The sequence below is a fragment of the Momordica charantia genome (assembly GCF_013281855.1).
Source record: "Momordica charantia cultivar OHB3-1 chromosome 8 unlocalized genomic scaffold, Mcharantia_2.0 BLBB01000008.1, whole genome shotgun sequence".
Lineage (NCBI taxonomy): Eukaryota > Viridiplantae > Streptophyta > Magnoliopsida > Cucurbitales > Cucurbitaceae > Momordica > Momordica charantia.
Genome location: NW_028275166.1, coordinates 5,310,788 through 5,336,008, shown reverse-complemented (window position 1 = coordinate 5,336,008; position 25,221 = coordinate 5,310,788). Strand labels below are relative to the sequence as shown.

Genomic DNA, 25,221 nt, shown 5'->3' with positions numbered 1-25,221 from the left:
TTTAAATTATAGCTTTTACATTAAAAATAATAATAATAACCATTAAAACTATACTCTTAAAACTGACGGGTGATTATAATTAAACTCTATCATGTGGCGAACACAAAAAGTTAGAAAATAGCTGATGGTGACATTGAATCCTAATCCTAAATGTAGGTGAGTTATTTGAACGAGCTATGAATTGAAGTAACAAATTCAATTATAATTCTTAAATGATTCGACTAGTGACAATTGATGTTAAAAAACAGTCTATATCAATATAATGCAACCTCACAGTATTGGTTAACAAGTATGGATACGTATTATAAATTCTCATTAGTTTAGAAGGCTAGAAGTTTGAATCTTTTGTCTCTGAAAAACTCAAATCATAGAGATAAACTTAGTATTACTTTAAAATTAGTGGAGCCCAAACTCAGGCCTACTACGATATTGAATGAGGTTCGACCCTCGGGAGCTACATTGAGACTTGAATCCTCGACCCAAAATAACAGCTCAACCTAGCCAAGCCAATCAATTTTGGATCTATTTAATAATAATTAACGTAAGCATGAAATATGTATATGATTTATTTATAAATAAATTACTTATTTAAACTTCAACCCAAAACCTTCCGCCACACCCAACCCTAAGGGCAAGTGAAGTACAATGAATGCTTATTGTTGTTTTTTCCAAAAAAAAAAAAAAAAAAAAAAATCATGAAGGCTTACACAAAGGCAACTATGTCATTTTTTAAGGAGAAAAAAAACGTGCACTTTGTTTTATGGATAAGGAATTCTTCTCCTACATTTTATATAGAGTAGCAAAAACCGTGGAAAATAATATAGTTCAATTGATAAAAGACATATATCATAGGATAAAAAGTTGTAAGTCTCAATTTATACCCAACTGAACTTAAAAAAAAGTTTACCAAGATATTAATTGTTGGGAATTGTGCAAACTTATTACCTTACTTACACACTGTCAAAGCAACAAAGCCTCGAATTTGATGCTGTTAATCTAATCACTAAGATTAAAAACTTCCAATCACGTTGAATCGTGCTTTTTTTAGATTCCATAAGCAAATAGCATATGAAAAGTGGATAGTTGGCGTCACGATTTATTAAAAAGGAAAAAAAAAAAAACTCGCTCTCACCATATAGTGCCAAATTAATGGTCATTTTGTAGAAATAGAATGCCACGTCATCATTTAGCCAACAACAAACAATTACAATTCAAATTTTAGAGGGTAAATAAAAACTCGTCATATAATATAACCCAAAATATAATCATGTTGAAACTCTTCAGCAAGCTCCCACGTGGGGAACTGTGTGGTGTGCAAGATAGAAATAATAATGTTGAGGAAGACAAACCCATGCTCGGTCAGCTTGAGTTCTGTAGCCAAGAGATGAAAGAACAAAACTTTCTTGTCTTCTATTACATTATCAGATGTATTAATTTAAGGCGTGTGGTTGAACATGGAGCTTGTCGGGCTCTGCCATCAAGCACAACCAACCAGCTCCATGGCCCCCACACCCACCACAGTTCCATCCAATGCCAAAATGCAAGCAAATGAAAGAAAACAAAGCAGATAATTTAATTGCAATAGAGTTTGGATGAGAAAAAAACAGAGCCAATATGTGATCATTTTTTCAGTGTCTTGTAAAGATGGCAAAATATCAACAACAGCCTTTGATCATATGATACATCTATCTACATATAGTAATTGATTTTCTTGAAACATCTCAGAAACTTGGGACTTTCTAGAATCATGTCTTGTAATAAACAACAAACTAGGAAAATCATTGCCTCAAATGAAGTGAATGAAGCTCCCTCCCCCCCACCACAAAGACACTGTATAAAGTTTTAACTTAATAGTATTGAATGGAATGAGGCATGATATTCCCAGATAGACCATGAATCAAAAGAGGATTTCTTACTGCTGTTATGTTTGTAGATAGTTTCTTCTTTCGGTTGACTATATTTTTAGATTCGGGTCTTACCGCTACCGAGTGTGAGTTCTAAATCCTCCAATCCAACTTCATGTATCTTCTCCCCTTCCCAGGGCTTAACCTTGCAGCCCAAGAACTCGAATTCATTTCCTCTCCCGCTTTCTTTGATGAAATCACTGTGCAGAACATGCTGATTGGCAGGTTTCACAAGGTTGAACGTGGGGGACGTTGGCACTGTCGATGCAGAAGGCGCATAGGCGCGAAGAAGTGCCCATGGACTGGAATCATTGGTGGATGATTCAGACTCATCGCATTCGTGGATTGTGGCAGGAGTATGGAGCTGAGGGCGAGTCGGGCTAGCTGGAGCAGATACAGCAAAGAAAGGATAATTTAAGGAGGACAAGGATTCTTTAGCAGTGACCTCCCAGTTGGGGAATGGCTGGGGAGTCCTTGAGGCTGGGGATGAAAGGGGAGGGGTCACAGGAGCACTGTTTGAGATTCTAAGAGGAGGAAGAGATATGGGAATCGCTTGGCGAAGATACGGAATGAGGTTCGATGGATTGTTGGCATCGAAACGGGACGGGCTTGGAAAAGAGGAGGAGGAGGGGCTGACTTGGTAGGATGGGATTGGGCTAGGGAATGAAGACGACAATGGGCTTGGATTCTGGGAAGAGTAGGGGGTAATTTTGGCGGAAGTCCCAACAATATCGAGCGGGGGTGGCTTGCATCCCTGTAATGAAACACAAAACCATATATCATATCATTCTAGTGACAACCAAACCAGAATTGATCAGAATACACCACGCCGCTAAGCTCAAATGAATTCACAGATTTAAACCTAAACCTCACACTTCTCACTAAAATCAAGTTAATTACACAAACAGAATCCAAATTGCGGATTCATGATGCACAGAAAGCAATTAAAATGAACAGAGCAAGATTCCAGATCGATTCCAATGAAACCGCAAGAGGATAGATCAAATTAGAAAACAATAGAGACAAGAGGAAGTGCATAAATAGCCGCATTTCAGATCTACGAGAGCATTCCAAATCGAACATTCCGATAACCGATAAAAACGAAAGGGAGGAAGGAAAAGCGAAAAGTCACCTTCCGATAAGTGGTTCCGTCTTCTTCGACGGTCCAACCAGCTTCAGCACAGAGAGCTTTAAGGACCTCGTTATTGTCACAATGTTTAGGCAAATTGAAGTTGCCCTGAGCCCTAAGTCCGGAGTAAATTTTAGCGGCGATGGCTCTCCTCCGGCGCTCTCTGGTGCGGTTATTCTCCCGCTCCCTCCAGGAGGGCTTCCGCCTGCAAGTGGAGGCAGAAGTGGCGCCATCGGAGGTCATTTTTCCGGCGATCCGCAGCGAGAATGGCGTGAGGAGGCGAAGAATCACGGGAAATGCGCAGCGAAAACGGCAGTGGAGTTGGATTTATGGAGAAGAAGCGGTGATGGAGGGTGGGGTATAAAAGTACACGGAACGGAAGAAATGGAAAATTTTACAGTGGAAGAGAAAGAAGAAGTAGAAGACTTGGGTTTGTTTGATTGTCTCGTCGTTTGACTTTGGGACCCGCACGATTAAAATGGTAGGCCCCGAGATCGGACGGTGATTATTCGTGCACGTTAGTCCACCACAAACACGCGTGATTGGGGGTTATTGGGGGTTTTTTTCTTTAATTGTATATATTATATTTTTTTAATGTAAACGATCTTTATGACCAAATAATTACGACCGGGTGGGGCCCTAACTGACATGACACCCTTCGAATCTCATGAACCTGTCCACTGTGAAACGCAATTTTATATTAATTCAATCAAAACAAAACTAACCTTGCTGCATTTATTATGCCATATAAAGTGAAAAAAAAAACGGAGATATGCTTATAAGGGTATTTTTTTAATTTAAACTAACTTAATCCTTAAATTTTAAAGAATTTTCAATCACTTTAATACAACAAATGTAGAAATGGTAGATTGAACCTCAACCTCCACGAAAGAAATAAAAAAAATAAAATATATAAACCGCTAAACTAAGCTCATATTACCTAAATAATTTGAATAGAACATCCCTATTATAATATTTTCCTATTTAATCTCTCATTATTGATTAATATTAAAATCACGTAACTATTACTTAATGAATAAAAAGTCATTATGATTGAGGAAACTTTCTAGTTCCTCCTCTACATTTTTAAAAAATTGTTAATATTTCAAATTCTCTTCTCTGGGATAACATTTTATTCTATTCTAAATTTATGTCATTTCACTTAATATTATGTCGTGCCATGTAAATTTATCCCACATTCATCAGTAATGGGAGATATAAATAAAATGAATAATTGTTAGAACATAAAAGACTAAATAAAATTTGAGGATAAAGAACACACATATTCAACATTCAAAAGATTTAACCTTTTTAGTATTATAATTCAGAAGAGACGATTTAAAACCTCTTTAGTTAGCTTATTAAAAATTAACTAAAAGATGGGTGCGACGTATATAAACAAACTCACCACTCTTCCTTTCCCCCCAACTTTGCGCACTTGATTAATGATATAAAATACTTTATCGTTCCATAATTTACTGTATTATTTTTATTATTATTATTATTTTTTTTTTAAACAAACTACTACTGCTTCTGTAATCATCGTATTAAATCATGTTATTTTCATAATCAAAATTATTATGTTACAATAATTTTGTCCCCCCATGAATAAAAACCTCAAGTTCTCTTATTATCCACAACAGAAGCAGAGAGAAGCAAAATATCAAAGATAAAATATTACCGGGGAAATTTTAAATTTCAAATTTTTTTATCTTTTTCCAAAAAACATATACATGTAACAAGAAAGAAAAAAAAAAGTAGTGGGAGTAAAAATATTATTCTAAAATAGAACCCATAACATGAAAGATAGAGCAGCATCCTGTGGTGAGGAGTAAATGGAAATAAGAGAGGGAGAATTAAGTGTTAATTTGTAGAGCCCATGTGCAAGCAAATTGGAGCTACATAAAATAGAAAGACGTGAAAGGGGAAAAAGTGTGTAGAAACTTACGTGAAATGCGGTTATCCACAAGTTAAATGAGGCACGAGACTGGGTCCCTCTGTTACATTCATGCTTAATCTGTTCTATTCTAATACACGCTACGCAGAAGACCAACGCATGTGGCCGCCCGATATGACTTTCGAAAGTGACACACCACTTGAATTCCACGCCACAAGCCTCCCAAACCCCACCCCCTTCATCAACATAGATGCATGAATCTCCATATCATGCAACTAAAGAATTCAGTTCTATGGGGGGAGAGTTGCAGTTGCAGAGCTTACACAGAAACTATTGCAATTGCATGGCTATATCCTTGTGAAGTGTTTGGATTCCTGGAAGTGAAGGGGCTCGTTCCCCCAAGAAAGCCATCCGGGATTCATCTCTCGAGCGAACAGTTCGATGCACCGGCCTGGCTTCGGCCCCGGAACATACTTCTGGAGAAGCTCTGGGTACAAAGCGGGACGGTAGAACAGATAAAGGTGAATTTCATTCCACGTGAGAACAAAGAAAGCAGTGTTGATAGTGATACCTCCAATTGGTGGCTTCCTTGAGTAATCACCAGTAATGCTAATGATGACTTGATCTTTAGGTACACTTTGCTCCAAAACTTTCAGGTCTTCCACATCCTTAACTCACAAGAAATTTAAAGCAATCAACATTAAATGGCACTAACCACTGGGAAAAACTTACCTGCTTTCCACCCATAAAAGATAAAACTGGTAACACCGTAATTTAAGTTCGAAATATACAGGTAACCTATAAATTTAGTTCAAATACTTTGACCAAATGTATCTATTCAGTCCCTAAATCTTAAAAACTTTAATTACGCCATTAAACTTTGGATTATAGTTTTTATGTAGTCACTAATTTTCATTGGCATAGTTGAAACTCTCAAATATTAATGAATAAAAAGACACGATGATCATAAATTTATAATCTAACCAAAATATATACAAATTATTTTTTGTTCTCTTAGAGGGCACAACACAGAAAGATGCTTCCAGTAGGTAGGTAAGTTTTTCCCTTAATCAAATTAAGATTTTTTTTCATCAGCCAATGTCTCGATACCTCACCGTAACAATAGCCCAAGAGAAGGCATTCATACGGCCTGTGATGGAAGAGATCTAGATCACCAATCAATGAACCATCTCCTTTGACCTGTAATTTCAAAAGATATAAAGAAGGCCAGAAGAACAAGGAGAGAGAGGCAGAGAAGAGAAAGATAGACCTTCAACCAGTAATAAGTGGAAATATGTTTGACTCCCCATGCAGGGAACAGTTCCACATCAATAAAACGATGGAACTTTTCTCTGTTAGTCACCCATAAGGCGACCAGTGCTCCTTTTCTATGAGAAAGTTTCTTGATAGGCAGAGCTAAGAAGTACCGATTGGGCAATGTAGGATACCTATGTTGATGAAATGGGAAAGCGTTAATTTCTGAAAAGTACTGACAGATTAAACAATAGCGGCAAGAAGGTATAGCACAACCATCTAAGGATGAATGATTGCAATGAGATTCTAATAACAAGCATATAGAAAAAAGACCGTAAACTGAATGCTCCAATCAAAATTTTCCGAACCATTGACACTATCCCAATAGGTTCGCTCAAATGCTAACTTGAGCCCATGGACAAGAACACCCAGCAAACATAATCAGTTGCAAGATACTTCAACATCACTGAAAATGGCACTAGAAGTATAATCAATTTGCTAATCCCAATCTATGAACTATAATCAATTTCTTTAAACTCAACATAGGTAAATTAAATCAAATATTTCAAAATCTTAAAATTCATTTACTCAATCTATGTTTATTATTGGCTAAAGTGCTACTAAATTTATATACTTCCACAAATCCCCCATTGTTCTAAGACAACATAAGTAGATGTTCTTATACCAAGTACCAACAGTCTTTTCCCTTCCTTCCTTGTGAACCCTTAAAGCAAACAACCTCCAAAAAAAAAAAAAAAAAACACACAAGGTAACATCCTTATACAGATATACATCTGAAACTATCCCCAAAGTGTCTTTTTTTTTTTATAACCAAGAGTCGAAATTTTTCTCCCCTAAACTAGGGGCGCCCGCGCCTGCCCCATGTTTGGACCTTGGAGATATCAAAGATTTTTTGTGTTAAGCTCACCTATAGGTTCAAATTTGATACCTTTATGACCAAAAGACCCCGAACCCTTGCCAACGAGACTATCCTTGGGGGCGAAACTATCCCCTAGTATGATTAGCTATCCCAATTATCTAACAGAAAGTACTTTACACTAATCCTAAATGCATAGGAAATCTACAGTCCCATCTGAGAAAGGCTTGGTGATTCTAAAATGATACAGAAATGAATAGATGAATACACGATAGCATACTTCGATTTTTTGTTGTGCACTTCCGTTTTCCCATGGTGGATCGACAACAATAAGACTGAAGCCACAGCTAGCTGTAGCTGCATAACAACCAAAAATGTTATCAGACTTTGCTGATGACGAGAATAAATATAAACTTACTGCGAGAACAAAGCATATAATAAACTATTCTTCTAAACCAACATTCAGCCTAACAATCAATTTCTCTACAAAAATCCTGAATAACAATCTAACAAATAAGGGATGTAGGATTAACTAGAGACCACATGTTAGAGACCTTGTTAGAGACAGGAGGTCTGACTACTTAAGGTAATGTTAAGAATGGTATTTGGTAGCAGCAGTAACTTAACTAAAGATCAACTGAAATGTCAATGAAACCTTGCATATTTGAAATTCTAAATCGTTTTGAACATAGACGTAAAACTAAAAGTATAAAACATGGAAACAAGACATGCAGCCCTTACCAGGAATAAGGTTGTGAACCTGCCTCAAATCAGACTTGTACATGGAAACAAGAGAAATAATATCCTGTAAGACAAACTTAGAACTAAACCTAACAAATTTTGAAATGAAAACATCTGAAATATCCAAATGAGAAGTACAAATCAATGCTTGTTTGACATCTGAAAATAGTTGGAGGATTTTTCTTCCTTAAACAGCAATAATAAATAAAGGATAATAAATAACACTAATTTAAGGATGCCAAAGGGAAAATGAAACTTCTTGAGTTCGTTTCTTCATTAATGAATGACCCCTGAAATAAAAAATGGAAAGATGTTAACAAAGTGACACCATACCATATAGAAGCAACTTTCACGAGGCAATATATACTGATGATCAAGAAATTCAGCTTCCACCTCATCACGTGTTTCATTGACAACCAGGTTATTAAATAATGAAGCTACTCTAAGCTCGAAAGAGGATTCTGAAGCATAATGGAAGCACATAAATTGTCAGGAATTTATAAACATTCATACAACCAATAAGCAGGCAGAGCCAAGAACTGAAGACTATGTCTAAAAATCATATATATATAACTTTCCCTTTAATTTTTAGAATGAAAAAGATTATATTAAAAGAAGAAGTTAGAATCTAAAATTTTGCCCCTTAAAGAAAACTTAAGACTGTATGCCCACAAAATTTAAAAGATTTGACATCAGTCACACTCACACGTCGCAGGAACTTAGCCAAATTAACCGAGACATAGAAACCACTAATCAAGAACTGAACATAAATGAAGGATAAGATGACAAGATTTTCCCCTGGTCGCAACTTGAAACCACCACCAATAAACTAACTTATCTAACTCCAACCTCCAGGGAATTTTATATCTTCCTTTAGGCACTATAGAATCTTACATCTTATCAGCATGGAGTAGCCAAGCATACATATGGGCAATAGAAGAAAATAAATTTCCTTAACACAAAGTTAGTGTAATCCAACTACTATGGAAATGTAATAGGATAAATATAATAACCCCTCCAAATATCTGCCGAATCACAAGACCAACCTCCAACTTCAATTGACTGGTCGGATTCAGGGCGTTTAAGAGTTATCTCATATAAGGGAGCTTGCCAAACCTGCCCGTGTTCAATCAATGATTGATTGTCTTTGGGAAATTCTAACCATCTGCTTCCCACTGAAGAACCAACATCGCGGTTTAAACTGCTCATTACCCCCAACAGATCAGTAGCTTGCAATAACAATTCGTGCGCCTTTAGTAACAAAGGCTTTGCCAGCTGCAGCACGAGAACATCATTCACTATTGCCATTTCAAGAATACAGAGAAGGGATAGTTGGCCATCGAGAACCGGTTCATACTTGTCAGAATAATTTTAAAAAATATATGTCTAAACATTTGATAGAAAGTTTAACAACGATTTCATTTGTGAAATCAAATTAAACAAGTTAGCCCTGACCAAAGTAGAATCATGGAAACCTGGTGGCGTTGATCGGCCGCACGTTCTTTCTCGTTTAGAGAGTGGGGTTTCTTTTCCTTCCTCTTTCTCTTCTTTGCAGAAGATAAACAGTCCCCGTTTCCGAAACCCTTCCTTTCGAAATCAAAGAATCGTTGGTAGTAACCAGAAGGAGAAACCCTAAACCGTGAGTACGAACGATTCAGAACACGAACTGGGTCTACGAATATGAAATTCGAATTCTCAAACTGATAAATTCCAGATTCCATAAATCCAGAGAGTTCATCCCTTGCTAAGCAATGCTCCATTTTCCCGCGTCTCAGTGTAATGGCTCAAAATCACTGAGATATGCACCCTCAAACGAATGTTGGTTAAATTAGAAGTACGTACTTTAAAGTTTCAAATATAGTTAAAGTTTAAACTTCAAAGGAATATCTAATAGCCAATATGTATATGAATTCTAAAAACTCAATAATAAATCCCTCAAGTTTAGAATTTGTCTGGATCTCCGAAACTTAAAAAAAAAAAAATTGCCATAAATCACCGCTCATTTTTCATTTACCAACTTTTAATTTTGTCTTTAATTAATATTTTTGAATGGTAAGACTAACTCAATAATAATTAACACTTGTCTGACCAATAAATCATGAATTCAAATCTCCAACTTTTATTTGTTATATTAAAAAAATTATTTGAACTATGAAAAAAATCGAATAATCAAATTAGCTACCGTCTATAATATCATATAATATATATATTAAAAACATATAATACCACGTACAAGACTACATTGTGTTCTATAATACAATAACCTTTTTAGAAAGAATATTTTCATAATTGTTAAATAGAGTTAGAGTATTCATCTAGATAGCTAATAAAGGCAATCTATAACACCTCTGACAAAATTCAAGAGGACTCCAAAAAGGACATGTTTTTTTTGGGGGGGGGACAAAATCACGTTTGTTATTATCTAAATTACTTTATTTTCTATCGGTCATGTTTAACCAATTAAATAATTGATTTCAATAAAGTTTAAAATCACTTAAAGATATTTTGAAAGAATTAGTTATACTTAAAGTCTATTTTTTCAAAATCACTGTCTCACCCCAAAACACATCATACTTTTATATATATATATGTATAGTTTCTATAATAGTTCAGTTTTTTCCTCCGACTATTTATATCAGATAAATTTATTTTTATTAAAAAAGCGTTCTAAATATTTTAAGTATTCGTTTTACAATAATTGTTTTACTATTTGTACGGTACAAAATAATATCATGCCCAATAATCTATTATAGTTTAATTTTCAATGTTACTCAATTTAAATATTAATATTAAATACATCCAAAACTATTCTAAACTTAATTTTAGTCCGTTATATCAATTTTTACCGTACACTTTTAACTTAATATTGTTTCAATTATAATGGTCTTTATTGTTAACATTAATCATTAATGTTGTACTAAAAAAATATTATTGATTAATGGCGATGTGTCGCACTAACTAACCTCTCTCACTTATACCTGGCTTTTTTTTCGTGTCTACCATTTATTTTAATGCAACTAACCTATTGTTTTTGTCATGTCATATAAAATTACCACTTGTTTATCCAAGTAATGAAATTACCACTTGTTTATCCAATTAACTTGTTACATCAATATTGGTGTTGTACACCGCATACTTACTATTAAAGAAATTAATAAACTAATAGATATAATACCAATCTTAGACTTAAATTTGTAATTTAACTAGCTAAAATATTAATTCTAGATACATGTTTGTTTTTTTAGTATAAGTAGCTCGCATTAGTTCAAGTATATGTTTTTAATCTCTATATGATTAGGTTATCTTTTCAATTTGTCAAAACAATTTCAGTTTAATTCATTATACTTCAACATATTTTTAATAATATTCTTCACATCAGTGAATTTTTTATTTCTTTAAGACAATACATCAATATGAGTGCTAAAATTGGTTGATGGTAACCTCACACAACATGATACACAATTTAAATGAGAAGAAAATTCAGACCAAGAGTTTATTCTTCCTCCTCAAAAGTTCTGAAAAGTTGTTTTTTTTTTTCCTCGTAATTATTACTCTAAACTTCCCCAATCTCAATTTTAACATCTACCAACATAAAGAAAATATAATAATTAAATAAATTAAAAATAAGGAATAAATGGAAGCTTTTTAAGATTATACTTTTTTTTAATATTATACTTTTTAACTTTGATTCATTTTGGTTTATGTACTTTGAAATGTTCGTTTTTTGTCCCTGTACTGTTTATGTCTAATCTTTCTACTTTTTAAATTAATGTGTATTTTCAAAAAATATCACAATTTTGTTTTTTTCTAATATGCCATAATCTTTTACTTTTCATAATATCCTATACACACATTTAAGTTAAACTTTTATTAAACTATGCTAATTATGTAATTTTTTTACTAAATTGATTTGAAAAAATATATTTATTTTATGTTATCTCTCCAAATATTCTTAAGTATCTTTCATAGGTAACGATATGATATTATATGCTTTTTATATATACTTTGGAGATGTTATTCCTCACATGTATATTCATGACCAAACTCCAAGCTGATTGGTTGGGTAAATTTAATTCCTAAACAAGTGGAAATCAATATAAATGGAGAAGAAACAACACTGGGTTTGAACACAGAACCTCCCACTCTGATATTATGTTAAAGATGAATAAAAAAACACTCAACTCAAAAACTTAAATTGATTGGTTAGGTAAATTTAATTTTTTATGGATATCTAACAACTTGCAAATCGAATTATGAGAGTTGTCTAAGTAACAAAGGCATTCAAATAAAAATGTCTATTTCTTTTTCTTTCTTGTTTGTCAAAATTTTGAAAAAAAAAAAAAAACTTGACCTCTTTTCTCCTTGCGCACCCTCGAAAAAACCGGAGAATATGAACCGGTGGACAGTGAGCCGAGCCGACCGCGCCAACGTCTTATCTTATGGAACAGAAGTAAAGAAAGTTCTGGAATGAACTGGAATGTCCGAGGAGGTACCAGATTTTTAGGTTTCCATTTTTACGACGCTTTTTCTTTAACTATATTACCGATTTACCCCGATCCGTGTGGTTTCCGTGTCAAGGGGAAGACCTTTAAGAGGAATAAATAAGGTTAAAATTTAAAATACCATTTTCGTCTTGAATTTTGGGACTTATCTATTTTAGTCACGGTATTTCGAAGGTCCAAATTTAGTTTCAATACTTTAAAATAAATCTTTTCATTCGTCCCCCTCCTTAATTTATGGCTAACTTTTTTCTTAGATAAAAATTGAAAGGGTGTTTAGGATAGGGAGTTGCTAAATTTGAACTGCTTTAATTTGAAGTTGTTTAATATAGGGAGTTAATTAATCTGTGTTTGTGAGTTGGATCCCTGCCATCACATGTTTTACTAAAAAAAATTAATATGTGTTTAATATAAAATAAGGAAAAAATAGAAAAGAAAAATGGGTAGAGAGAGAAAGAGCATAAAAAATAGAGAAAATAGATTTGAAGCCTACTTAAAAAAAATAGAGATAGAAAATAGTGAATCTCCGCTAAATTTTTTACATGTAATCTTTGGAGAATTAAGAACAAAAATTTCTCTCTTATTTTTATTATTCTTTGGTAAAAGTTAGTCAAAAATAATAATAAGAATAAAAGCTATATTGATTTGGGGAGAGCGCAAAGTAAAGTTGGAGATTATGTCAATGTCGTCTTAGTTGTCGATTGTGCAAGAGAGCTGATAAATTGACCTACCATAATAAAATCAAAAGATGACTCATATTTCAAAATTCATGCACTATGCACAATAATTAAAAAGGTTATATTTCACATAGCGATAAAATATAAATATCGATCAATTTGAACTTAGTTCAACTGGTCAAGATATTTATCTTCAACTAATTAAGAAATCGTAAGTTCAAAATATTTCAAATCATCGTCCTCATGTTTTACATAAGATTGTACTTTGTGTGTATTATTGTACAAAATGTATTGTCTTGCTTATGTCTAATAGTCTAACCATATAAATTTGTCGATATATATATATATATATATATATATATATATATATATATATATATATATATATATATATATATATATATATATATATCTTAGTAAATTAAAAAAAAAAAGTTTCATGTATTCTTAGAAAAAAGAAATTTAGAAACAAATTTATGTTTTTCAAAATCTAATTTTTTTTTCTTCTAATGTTCAATTTTTCTTCTAATAAATTTTTTCTCACTATAAAATATTTTACTGCCTAAACTTATCTCTCTAGACAATTTATCTTTCTCTTAATTTTCATCTCGAAAATATTTACTATTATTCTTCTCCCTCTCCAAAATCTTTATTTCTCTATCTAAAAACTTATTATTTCTCTCAACATTTCTCATTTTCAAAATTCGCATTGTATAACTTTCTTTCATCTTTGTGGTATATTTTTTTCTAAGAAATATATCTTCAACTTTGTTCTAAATCAATTTTCTTTCACGATTTTATATTTTTGTACTTAACTTTTCGTTCACTAAATTTTTTTAAAACTTTTCTTTTATTTCAGCAAAATATAATATTTCTAAATTTTCTCATTCAAAGGTTTTTTTTATCTCTATAAATTTTTATTTTCATATATCTACATTAGAGATGACGAAATTTATTGTAAGGTCGAGTTCTCGCTCTAAGAACAGATAATGTCTTTCTCATCACGTCCCATTCTCGATTCTATTTTTAAATAATGAATATATATTTTATTAACTATTTTGCTAAATTATGAATAAAATATTAAATATTTTGTAAATTAATTATCTATACTATTAAATAATAATTATGGAGTAAAATAGATATAAATGGTATATCTTTATTACTTTTTATTTTTTAAAATCTAAAAATAATTAAAATCAATTATTGAATCAATAAATTTTCTCATGAAAATCTTCATCTCCAAACGGGGATTCTTGAACCTCGACCTTGATTCCCATAATCGAGATGAGAATTAAAAGTTTTTGCGATGACGAAGATGAAAGAGAACATCCCGATTCCTATCATCATACTGTTGTCATCTTTATTTTACATAGATTTTTCTCTTAATAGTATATACTTTCAAAGTTTCTAACTTTTTAAAAACAGGAAGGAAAAATGATTATCAGATGATTTTCCATCTTTCAAAAACGAAAACAAGAAGAAAAAAAAAAAAAAAATCAAATATATATTTTTCAAAATGTTATTACTTAGTTAGTACATGGATAGCTATTTATTTGGGTCAACAAGAGTAAACGAAGCAATTTGCGAACCACGCGCGAAGGGAGACGTGATGCCTTTTCCTTTCCAGTCCTCCGCTTGCTTAGCGCGAGCCGCGATGGAGAGACTGAGAAGTGAGAAGTGAGAAGTGAGAAGTGAGAAGTGGGTGGAAATTAGTAAAATCAACGACTGAGCTCACACCAACTCACGAATCAACATGTTCATGACGATCACTGCTCGCAAAACTCTTAATTGTGTGCGGAATTTAATGGGGTTTAGTGTAACCATGGTTGGGTTTTGAGTTTTGACGGTCTCTAATATCTGATCCATTTCCACATTCAAAAGCCTATAAATACTCCCTTCCTCCGCGGACTTCACACGCCATTAAGCAACACAAACGAGGAGACTTCGCTCAGTAGCTTCCTCTGGTCGACGGTCTTCGAGGTCAGAATTCTCTTATCCACCCCCATGCCCATTATGTGAATATTCCAATTCATGCCCCCAATTCTCTCTGCTTTACTAGATTTTCCGATGCTGTGGGGGTTTTTTTTACTTTTCTTCTATTCTTTATGTTCCACCCCCTCGTTTCTTTGTTGCATTTCCTGTTTGGATGGTGAGAATTGGAGGATCGAGTGGAGGGGTGAGTTTATTTCTTACGTTTACTTGGGTGAGATTGTTGATCGGCTAACTCGTTGTTAAATGTTAGTGTTAACCGATACCTGATCTGGGTTTTGTGAATTGTTGCTATTATCCAGGTTCCCCTGGTTTCTAATTGTCTTTTCCAGTACTATGCTTTTCGTTTGAATGGTAATGGTAACTTTTTCTTGTTGATCTTTCTGTTATATTGAGCTGTGAGTTAAAAGTTTTTGCCTTCATCTTGTCCATCCACCTCCGACAACTGTTGGATGGAAAGATTGGTATCAGATCTGATTTTCTCACGTTCGAGCTTGTTACAGTTCTTTTTTCATTTATAGAGTGATATTTTGACCTTGCCTCGCCTTCCTTTTTGTTTGCTGATCAATCAATATATATGTTTGTAATATTTATTGTTAGTTCCAATGATTAATTGCTTAATTCTAACCAATGATTTAAATCATGTGTTTGCACAAAAAGATGTGTCATACTTGTATAAAGTTATGTACCAGTGTGGCTTGATCAAGTGTGCATCGTCATTTTATTATTTGTTCGCGTAAGAAGATTTCTTTTGCATATAGATGATCAACTTATATAGTCTATATTGGATTAATTTTCTTTGTGTTTGACTTGAGTTTCTTTTTGTGATAGCCTTTGAGAACGCCTCTTGAGAAAATTAGACCAGACTTCTGTCTTCTCCTTGGTATTGGCATCCATGACTCCTTCCACAGTTGCCTCTCCGGCTATACTTGATTTATTCTGCGCTGACGAGGAGGTTTTTTTAGCAATAAGGAAAATATCGAGTGGATGCCCTTTGCCGCAAAATGTTTATGGAGGAGATATAGATCCCTACCGGATTAAACCCTCAAATTTACCTGGTAATCCTGATGTTTTCCTTGTCACAAAAATTCATGTTTCGAATTTCTCGATCTTTCTCACAAAATTCGGTGTTGGGAATTCTGAATAGGATGGTGTTATTTAGATACCTGAATAATATGACCAGAGTCGCAATACAACTAAGGTTGACTAACAATATATATTGATGAATCTATATCAAGATTTTGCTGCTGTTGTATTATATATCATATGTCAACCACACCACATATTTGTTAGGCTTAACAAACTTTTTGTGCAATGGGCATCAGCTTCTAGTTGATTTTTGTGGCATCAGTGGAAACTGAACCAGTTTTTACATGTTGTTGAAAAGGGAGGTCTACTTATCTTTTGGTCTTCAGAATGTTGTCTGATTATGGATGGACATTAGCAAAGTTTAGATCCAGGAGGATTTCCAAATTGAAATAAAATTAGTTTCAAAGAAAATTGTTGCTTTTGCACATTACATGGTTTATTGACCAGGTGCAACGTGATGAAACTCTTGTGTTAGAGTAAAGAATTATAAATTTACTGCATAAGACCAGCTTGTTTAATTACAAGGAAGCTTAGGTATTTTTTATGTTCAGGTGACATTTGGTATTACGTAAAGTGCAATGGGAGTACCATTGGTCACTGGAAGCGGAAAGGCGAGGATCGTAAAGTGTATTTGAACTCTCCCTTCACTGGATGGGTAACCACTTATGAATTTTCTGAAGATCAAGCAGCTCATGAGCATAAAATGGTCTGGGTTATGGAAAAGTACTGGATGAGTGGGACGGACCTGTGTGAAAACAGCAAGCAAAAGGTATGCTCTGAAATCAATTTGCCAAGAAGTTTATGAACTGACATTTCCCTTTATTTTTTTTTTCTATCCATCCTGCCAGTCAATTGCTTGTTTGGTTGGGAAACATGCAGGAAACTAGCTCGCTTTGCAAAGTCTTTCTTGTATATGAACAAGTTCAAAACCATGAAAAGATTCAGATAAGCGACTCCGATATTACTTCGAAGTCGGAAGCCATCAACCCAAATCATCAGCTGGTTGTCCCAGATGCTTCGAATAATATGACAAATAATGGGTCCACAAGCAAGTCTAAGGTAGTAGTCATTATACCCCTCAATTTTGATTCACATTCATTTCTTTCTATAAGTTTGATATGAAGCTGTGTTTTTAAAACCGTTTGGCGCCCTCTTATTTACCTTTTTAGGATAGTAACCGTCACTAGAATCTGATCGCTCCATCTTCTCTGCTTTCCTTTTCTACTTGGTACAGGGTCGCAAGTGGTGTTTCTATTTTCAGTTAATGACTACTTAATGTTTTGTAGATAAGTGGAGATGACAAGATGGTAGAATTGCCAGTTGCAGGGAAACCCTTGGATTATCATTCAGAAGAGATGGATTATCTTTCTCGAGGCGACTTCTTGGAATTGATTGATTTGGATGACCCAGCATCGCCATCATCAAGTTCTGATAGTTCTAGTTGCTTGACCATGTCATCAGATGAAATGTTTGACGCAATGGCTCTACTACAAGACCTAGAATGTGACATTAACCCTGAAACGATACAAAGAGACGCGGCCTGCATCGGATCCTCTGTACCCTCCAAACTAAAGAAGGAGGTGGTGCATCGACGGCCTTCAGGTTTTTCGATTTCTTTCTCTTTTCCTTCTGTTGGTTACCTTCCATTTTATGACTCCTATTAATCAAGAATAATCTGCTTAGAATTTGAAGGCAGAACAGAACGTTCAGCTTTATGGTTATCTGAATTATCCTGGAATGTGCTGTTCTTTGGTTTGTACTTTGTACTTCAAAGAATCAACATTAATAGGGAGAATCATTCGTGAATAGTCATTTTATGCCCCAGCTGTTAATACTTCTCTTTATTGATGTCCCTGCCCTTTTGTTTGTCAATAAGAGCCTCTCACCTGCACATTCGAGTTGGTATTTAGACATAAACATAAAATTTTACCTCATGCTTTCAACCGTAGATTCACTGTTCCGAAATGTGTTTTCACATGTTGGTTGATATTTAGATGTAAACATATCTTCCCCTCGTGCATCCCACTGGATCTCTCATGTTATATGATATTTAGATGTAAACAGCGCGAAATCCGTAACTATTTCACCTTTTTTACATAAGCAGAATCCTTTGTGATCGTTAAGAGAAGCGAATCACCGGCTGAAGAGAATCCCAAAACCAATTCCACCGTGGTCGTTTCAAGCCCTCCAATTGAGGGCTTAAAAGAACCAGACATGAAACAACTCCGAAGCCAAAGTGAGAAAGCAGGCTATGGATTGGAAGGTGCATCATCATCATCAAGTTCCCTCAGCAAGACGGTGTCAAATGGTCAAGAAACAGCCATGGATGGAGGGAAGAAGACCAGCGTTGGCCGAGTGAAGAAGAAGAAGACTTCGAAAAAGTATCTTTGCTTCTTTCCATTTTAGATCTTCTTGATCTTCTTCTCACACGTATAGCAGAGAGCAGTGAAAGTAAGTTAAATAATGGCATTAGAGTAACATTGGGTTTTTAGCAAATTGTACTGAATCATTAAAGTCTTAGAAAACATACCATAAATTTGTCTTGTGTGATTAAATGTAGTTTTTTCATTTATAATGTGTAACGTTAGGAGTTAGGAACAGGGTTTTTGTAGAGATTATGGTCTTGTAGTTGTAGGTGATATGACTTCTTTCTTAGAAGACATAACATTTGGAAGTGTTTCACAAGGCTTCATTCATAACTTATTCAAATCCATGTAATGTAATGAAATCTTATAGGCCTGGTTACCTTTGTTAATAAATTCATGTTGTTTGTCAAGTTGTGAGTTTGGCAGCTTTCTTAAGATCACTTTTTTTTATTATAGTTTTCTCAAAAGTGTTCTAAAATTTTTAAATTTACTTTGATAATGCAATTTCAAACACTTTGAGATATACTCGATCATTTTGCTATAGCATTTCTTATTTTAGGAAAATGGGACCTAACTATAGTAGGTAGGGAAAATGAGACACATTTGGGTATGTTCGTTAGTGAAACATATTTTATAAATTTCATGATGTTGGGATTTGTAAGTTTGATTTTCTTAGAATTAAAATTTTACTTCCATGTCATATGTTACAACTTTTTGTTACTAGAGCATAAATTTGAATTTATTTGATTTGGATTATGCTGTTTTTTGAATTTTAAAGTTTTATATTATATTTAAAAATACATCTTTATTTTAGGTTCTTTATGCAAATGTCTATAAAAACAATTTACATTGCTCGATGTCACTTTGCTTGTTAAGTCCATTCCTATCCCGAACACCATATTCTAGTGCGTCCACACAAGAGGTAACTTAATTTGTGTTAAATAGTTAAAAGTTTTGAAATTTTCACTATTAAGTATTAATATTCATGGGGTCATGTGAGATCCTTAACGTAACTCTCAAGATGGACAAGATGTTCGTTTGAGCTTTTGGGATCTAATATTATATCAATATTTGCAGCTTTGATACCAAGTGTTGAATGAATTAACACAATAGGAAACAGACAATCGCTTGAAGAAAGATACTTTTATTAAGAAAGTAGAAATATGGACACTCTTAATGGAAGACTATCTCACACTCTCTAACTTTCCTATCTTTCTTCACTCACTTCTCTTGATTCATTCTCTACACTCTTTCACTTGATTCACATGAACATCTCTCCTATTTATAGGAAAAAGATCCTTGGAGCCCAAGCAAAAAGAACTTTCTAGATTCCTCTCAAATCTTAAAATCCTTTGGAACCCAAGGGAAAGTCTAAGATATTTCTAGATCCTTTTCTTTAGATATTTATTTACAATCTTCAAGAATAATCTAGAAAGACTAACTATTACCCATAAGAGAAATGTGTAGAAACTTCCAAGAAGCTTCTAGATAGTTAGTGTGGTATTTCAACAGCCCATGTCTATTATAAACTAGGTCCCATCTTTTTTCAACGTGGGATCGGACTTCACTTTTTGTGTCAATATCATTTTGAGACACATAATAATTTACTTGTACTAAAAATAATTGAATTTTTTCCCCTAATTATGTGCGTCTCGACATTTAAAGCTGCTCAATGAATCAGCGTTTGAACATTTGAATTAGTTTTCAATTTTCAAAGGAATTCCTTAGTGTTTTTTTTTTAAAATTTTTTTATAATAACTGAAGTTGTTATTTATTATTAATAATGATAGTTAATCAATGTTTTTGAAATTTTCTAATAATATTTTATGATGAAAATTGTGCAGCAAACCGAAGGACGTGACGTGAGGGAACCAACTTTGGGTCTGGGCTGGCTGAGTTGCAGTGGGCTGGACTAATCCCAACGAACCTAGCGAAGCCCATTAGTAGTGTTTACTCCACATTATGAACTTTTAAGATATTATTTTTATATTTTTAAATGGGCCTTTTATTTCCTTTTTAGTACTTTTCAGGTCCAAATTTATACCCTAAACATGCCCATTAAACACCCATTTCATATTATCAGTATTCTAAAACTTCTTCCTGCATTTCAAATTCAAACATCAAAATCATTTAATGTAAAAAAAATATATTCCTCCACCTTAAACTCAAAATAAAATTTTGGGAAGATCAACAAAACCAACTAAACCGAATCAATTCAATCAATTTATCAGTTTTATCAATCCATTTTTTTTAGTGGTTTTAGCGTCATTTTTTTTGCCAGAAATCAACCTACTTACACGGTTCTCAAGCTCGTAGTCACCCTTCTGGCATATTATAATTTTCTAGACTTTAACGTCGTATCGAACAAATTGATATGCATGAATATATTTTAAAAGGTTTAAATACTCTTTTGGTCATCGTATTTTCGAACTTGGTTGATGTACTTTCAAAACATCTATTTTTGTCTTTACATTTTTAATTTTTGCTTGTTTAGTCCATATGCATTCAAGATATCTGTTGACTTATACTTTTTAAAAAAAATGACTATTTTAGTTCATTTATTTTAATCAAAACATTTTTACCTCCTAAAGTTTTTGAAATGTGGCCAAAAAAATTTATATTAAATGTTTTTAATTTTGTATAAAATTTGTATCAATATTTTGAAAGGAAAAAAGTGGTCATTTTCTAAAAAATTTAGGGATCAAATTTGATGTTTTAAAAAATTCGAGACTAAATGATAATTAAAAAAAATAGTATTTAAAACTACGAATAAACGGTTCTCTTCCATGGTTGGACATTGAATTTCACAAATCAGTGTGACTTCCTCCTTTAGATTATTCGAAAAGCTTATATTATAATATTTACAGTTGTCTTTTATTGCTGATGTGACTTATCTCAGACAAAATTTTCTGTCCCTATACCATACTATTTCTTACTATTTAAATAAAAGAAATGATTTTTTTAAATTTAGTTAAATTAATTTAAATTTCTATTGTTAATCTGAATGAGAGTTTGCCGTAATTTCAATGTTCTGAAAAGTAATAATGTATTCAATTCCTTGGATTTTGAAATTCTGCAAATTCATTCACTTCAATCTCAAACACATATAATTCAAAAAAAAAAAAAAAGGACACACATTCGATTCAAAGTTCTCTTCTTTCTTTGCTATTTTTTCTTTATCTTTTGTTTTTCAAACCCAAAGAAAAAGAAAGTTGGTAATTATCACGAGACAATGGGTTTAAATTGAAATTGCGAAGAGAAATAGAAGTATTAGTTTCTTCATTTTGAATTATCTTTATCTATCGAATTTGAAGGATTGAATAGCTCTTATTTAAGAAATTTAAAAGAAGAATATCTTATTGACACTACGTTTGACAAAAGATAAATACGCATAAGGTACTCTATAAAACCATATTTTTTGTCATGTTTTACATACTACTTAAATTCTGACTAGCATTGCACCAATATGTAATCTTTTTATTTTGCTGGTTTCATCAAATTCATTTTCTTCTATAAAATTAGCGCATGATAATTATGTTAGATCAAATTTAAACTATAATATATTAAAAAATATAAGACATAAAAGACATTAATTAAACTAATATTTATTAGTGGAAGAAAAATACAATGCTAAAACAAAACAAAACTCGGAAGCTATAGTAATAAGAAATATATAATTTAGATGAGAATCGAAAGGACATGTTTGTAGTTTAGGGGCTAAACATGTAATTAAACACGATGTTTGGTCACATCACTTTGTTTTTTTTTTTTTTTTTTTTATATATTGATTTTGAAAAAACACTCGCACCAAAACCAAAACCAAAAAAAATTGGAATGCTCAGATAATTAAGGAAAATAAGATTATTAAGGCAGGAGCAGGGGTAATTATATTATTATTATTATATCTACTGCCTTTGCAAGGTACAGAGACACGTGGCAAGCGGAGAGCCAATCATTGTGTTTTTTTTTAATTTTTAAAATTTGAAAATACGGAGGGGTTTGTTTGTCTCGTGAAGTGTGAGAAGCTGTAGGGTTGGGTCCATATCCATTGGACAAACCTCCTTTTTCAAATTTCAAATTCAAATTCCATAAAATCCCAATTTTCAAATTCCAATTCCATCCCCATATATTATATATACACAATAAAAAGAAAGTTACTAAATTCTCTCTCTTTCTTCTTTCACAACCTTTCTCAGCTCTTGTCCATTTTGGGCACTATAATTTTAAAAAAATCATTTGTTTTTCTCTTGGTTTACAGAATCATAACAAAAATTGTATAAATAACAAAAAAAAAAAATCGATCAAAAAGGTATAGTAACGTTTTGAGAAATTTATTGTGGGATATGTCAATGTTGTGTAAAAATGTTAGGGTTTAAAAAGAGTGTAGGAATTTAATGGACCAAAGTTTAGAGGTACGTGGACGAACGCGAAAATTATAAAAGATAACATTAGGATGACTAAAATATGATTTGAATTATTTTTTTGTTAACTATTATTATTATGGTGTTGTTATTAAGCTTAAACCTTGTTTTTAAATTCCTAAAGGAACATTATCTTTGATACGTGAATTTTTTAAGCTTTCTATTTTATTTTATGGATTTTGTAAAAGTAATTATTTTTGTTCATGTCCGTTATTTCACCATGAATTATGTTTAACATATAGATGATGTAACTTTAAATATGTGCATTAATATGTTGGTCTACATATGTTGAATTAAAAAACATGTTGGCTATTTATAGAAACAATGTAGACTATTTTGAGTGATAAATATTGATGGCATCGTTGACCTATTATGATAATAAATATTTTATTTACTGAATTTTGTTGAAATTAAACAATATTGTGTGTTTAAGCATATATTTATTAATCTTTTTAATGCAAAATATACCATGTTTTAAAAAATTACTCTAATTAGTCGATATGGGTACAATTTAAGTGGTATAGATTTCAATTAAATTCACAATCATACCAACAACACAAGATATTTAAAGAATGATAATTTCGTATTTAGAAGTAAAAAAAAATGACGACACTATAATCTTTTAAGTTGAGTTTCTATTTATTCTCGACATTTTAGAATACTTTTTTTTCATAGGGACAAATTTGAATATTTCCTACTCAATTTTAACTAGAGAACTTCAATTTTCAAAAACATAAAAAAGAGAGTAGATAAAAAAATTATAAAATATTTATATCTTAACCATTCAACGGTTCATAACCATTTTGTTGTCTAAAATATATATATATTTTTTATTTTTTCGCGTTTTGAGTACATGTTTAATTGAACACTGGTATAGGAAAACAAATTCATCAAATCAATAAACATAGAATTCTAAATACCATTATTTTGTCACTCAATTTTAGTGATATTATAGATTTAATTAAATTTTGTCCGTAGCCAAAAATATCTTCAAATAATAAAAATGATTAGTTTACTAAACGGTTAAAATCCTTTTACAAAGATCTAAATCGAGACAAAAGAAAAAAGAAAAAAAAAATCAAACTTTTGCTTTTTTTATTCATAGGCATGGAAACTTCACTGTACGGACGAGGTGAGATTCTGTTTGAAAGGAATATAATATTTATCAAGTAAGTAGATATTTTAATTTAATGTAATTTAATATTTTTGACTGAGTAACGTTGCTTTCATATTCATATTCATATTCATCACGTACCCACTTTTGGTTTTACGACGACGTTTTGAAAAGCCATTTTCATATTCCCTTCTTTTATACCTTATCATCATTACACATGCTTTGTGAAAACATGCCTGGCTTTATCCACGACGCTCTCCACCTTCCCCTCTGACCGTCGGATCAATTGGGCGGGAGAATCCCATCCCACGGCTCACATTACTCCGTAATGGCGGGAAACTAACGTGGAAAAAAATTATTTTATTTTATTTAATGACTTCGGGAGTATTTATTGGGTGCGGCGGAGATAGACGTGTGAGTGGGACGGAGATATACGACAACACCGACGGCAGGTAGAGCCGTGGGGCCCGCCTTTGAAAATTTTCGAGTTTTCCGTTACGTTTCAGTCTACGTTACTTCATTATTTTAAATAAAAATTATTTTCTCTCTCTGGATTTTTGATTTACGAAATTACAAAATAACCCACCCCGTTTCCAACCATTTCAAAATTTCAACCCATCTTCAAGCTTCCATGGCTTAGCTCGAGGGTGGTAAATTCGGTAAAATAGCATACAATAACATTATATAACAATATGCATAAATAATTTATCACTTTTATAAATTAGGAAAGTCAATTTCATATCAAATTGTAAGATCTTTGCAGCAGTAGTCGGGCCCTCCATTATTCGGTCGGAAAATTTTGTTACAAAAGACATCTTATTTTTACCCCTCGAGAAGTCGATATTTTTCAAATTATATAGAAACTAGAAAGCTAGTAAAAATTAAATGCGTACAATTATTTTGAACAATGATGATGAATAACTGTTTCGTATACTCAATAATATGCAAGAAAAAAAAAAGGAAGAAAACTGTCCTTTCAACTAATTCTTTTGAATTAATTAAAGGAAAAAAAAAGGGAGGGAGGGGTAATTTGGTAATTTGCAAGTGGTGAGTGGGTTACAGCCGAGGTCAACAAGTCAACGCAAACGCTTCCGGAGAGAGAGAGAAAGCAGCGGGTGGTATTGGGCATCATGTCGCAAACCCGCTCCCCCACCAAGTGCATGATTATCGATACATCTCTCTTACGTGTCGTGTTCTCATTGGTCCGTCACGCCTCGTCGGGATTCATAGCAACACACCACTAAAACAATATCTGTCTCAGTCT

The 25,221-nt window shown here is 32.8% G+C and overlaps 3 protein-coding genes across 9 annotated transcripts; 1 reads left to right on the top strand and 2 right to left on the bottom strand.

Annotated features, from left to right (window-relative positions):
- Positions 1 to 1,593: 1,593 nt before the first annotated feature.
- On the bottom strand, positions 1,594 to 3,430 carry LOC111013950 (protein BRASSINAZOLE-RESISTANT 1). The gene is made up of 2 exons (XM_022288507.2): positions 3,037 to 3,430; positions 1,594 to 2,658 (listed from the first exon to the last, which is right to left on the bottom strand). The coding sequence occupies exons 1-2, from the start codon at positions 3,274 to 3,276 to the stop codon at positions 1,963 to 1,965; spliced, it is 936 nt and encodes a 311-aa protein (XP_022144199.2). The 5' UTR covers positions 3,277 to 3,430; the 3' UTR covers positions 1,594 to 1,962.
- A 1,439-nt stretch (positions 3,431 to 4,869) lies between these two features.
- On the bottom strand, positions 4,870 to 9,667 carry LOC111013949 (Methyltransferase MT-A70 family protein). 5 transcript variants are annotated; one of them, XM_088127511.1, is made up of 9 exons: positions 9,278 to 9,663; positions 8,816 to 9,077; positions 8,136 to 8,242; positions 7,803 to 7,836; positions 7,346 to 7,412; positions 6,201 to 6,381; positions 6,041 to 6,130; positions 5,502 to 5,598; positions 4,870 to 5,417 (listed from the first exon to the last, which is right to left on the bottom strand). In XM_088127511.1, the coding sequence occupies exons 1-9, from the start codon at positions 9,560 to 9,562 to the stop codon at positions 5,278 to 5,280; spliced, it is 1,263 nt and encodes a 420-aa protein (XP_087983637.1). In that variant the 5' UTR covers positions 9,563 to 9,663; the 3' UTR covers positions 4,870 to 5,277. The 5 variants fall into 5 exon arrangements, 4 of the variants coding, with proteins under 4 accessions (XP_087983637.1, XP_087983636.1, XP_087983634.1 ...); XM_088127510.1 differs by having other exon boundaries at positions 6,201 to 6,382; positions 7,347 to 7,418; positions 8,136 to 8,263; positions 8,849 to 9,077; positions 9,278 to 9,661; XM_088127508.1 differs by lacking the exon at positions 7,803 to 7,836 and having other exon boundaries at positions 6,201 to 6,378; positions 7,330 to 7,418; positions 8,136 to 8,263; positions 8,849 to 9,077; positions 9,278 to 9,662.
- A 4,956-nt stretch (positions 9,668 to 14,623) lies between these two features.
- On the top strand, positions 14,624 to 18,832 carry LOC111014002 (uncharacterized). 3 transcript variants are annotated; one of them, XM_022288587.2, is made up of 6 exons: positions 14,624 to 14,958; positions 15,799 to 16,025; positions 16,608 to 16,825; positions 16,936 to 17,118; positions 17,343 to 17,658; positions 18,161 to 18,832. In XM_022288587.2, exons 2-6 carry the CDS (start codon positions 15,863 to 15,865, stop codon positions 18,460 to 18,462), a joined length of 1,182 nt encoding a protein of 393 aa, XP_022144279.1. In that variant the 5' UTR covers positions 14,624 to 14,958; positions 15,799 to 15,862; the 3' UTR covers positions 18,463 to 18,832. The 3 variants fall into 3 exon arrangements, with proteins under 3 accessions (XP_022144279.1, XP_022144281.1, XP_022144280.1); XM_022288589.2 differs by having other exon boundaries at positions 14,635 to 14,958; positions 16,936 to 17,115; XM_022288588.2 differs by lacking the exon at positions 14,624 to 14,958 and adding an exon at positions 14,995 to 15,154.
- Positions 18,833 to 25,221: the final 6,389 nt, after the last annotated feature.

What these genes read in the sequence shown, in the direction of transcription:
- LOC111013950 (XM_022288507.2), bottom strand. Translation starts at nt 3,276, where the DNA reads ATGACCTCCGATGGCGCCACTTCTGCCTCCACTTGCAGGCGGAAGCCC. An exon ending in ACGGAACCACTTATCGGAAG is followed by an intron (nt 2,659 to 3,036) that starts GTGACTTTTCGC and finishes GTTTCATTACAG; the next exon opens with GGATGCAAGCCACCCCCGCT.
- LOC111013949 (XM_088127511.1), bottom strand. Translation starts at nt 9,562, where the DNA reads ATGGAGCATTGCTTAGCAAGGGATGAACTCTCTGGATTTATGGAATCT. An exon ending in GTGAAAGTTGCTTCTATATG is followed by an intron (nt 7,837 to 8,135) that starts GTATGGTGTCAC and finishes TCCATGTACAAG; the next exon opens with TCTGATTTGAGGCAGGTTCA. An exon ending in CCACTTATTACTGGTTGAAG is followed by an intron (nt 6,131 to 6,200) that starts GTCTATCTTTCT and finishes TTGAAATTACAG; the next exon opens with GTCAAAGGAGATGGTTCATT.
- LOC111014002 (XM_022288587.2), top strand. Translation starts at nt 15,863, where the DNA reads ATGACTCCTTCCACAGTTGCCTCTCCGGCTATACTTGATTTATTCTGC. An exon ending in TAAACCCTCAAATTTACCTG is followed by an intron (nt 16,026 to 16,607) that starts GTAATCCTGATG and finishes TTTTATGTTCAG; the next exon opens with GTGACATTTGGTATTACGTA. An exon ending in GTGAAAACAGCAAGCAAAAG is followed by an intron (nt 16,826 to 16,935) that starts GTATGCTCTGAA and finishes GGAAACATGCAG; the next exon opens with GAAACTAGCTCGCTTTGCAA.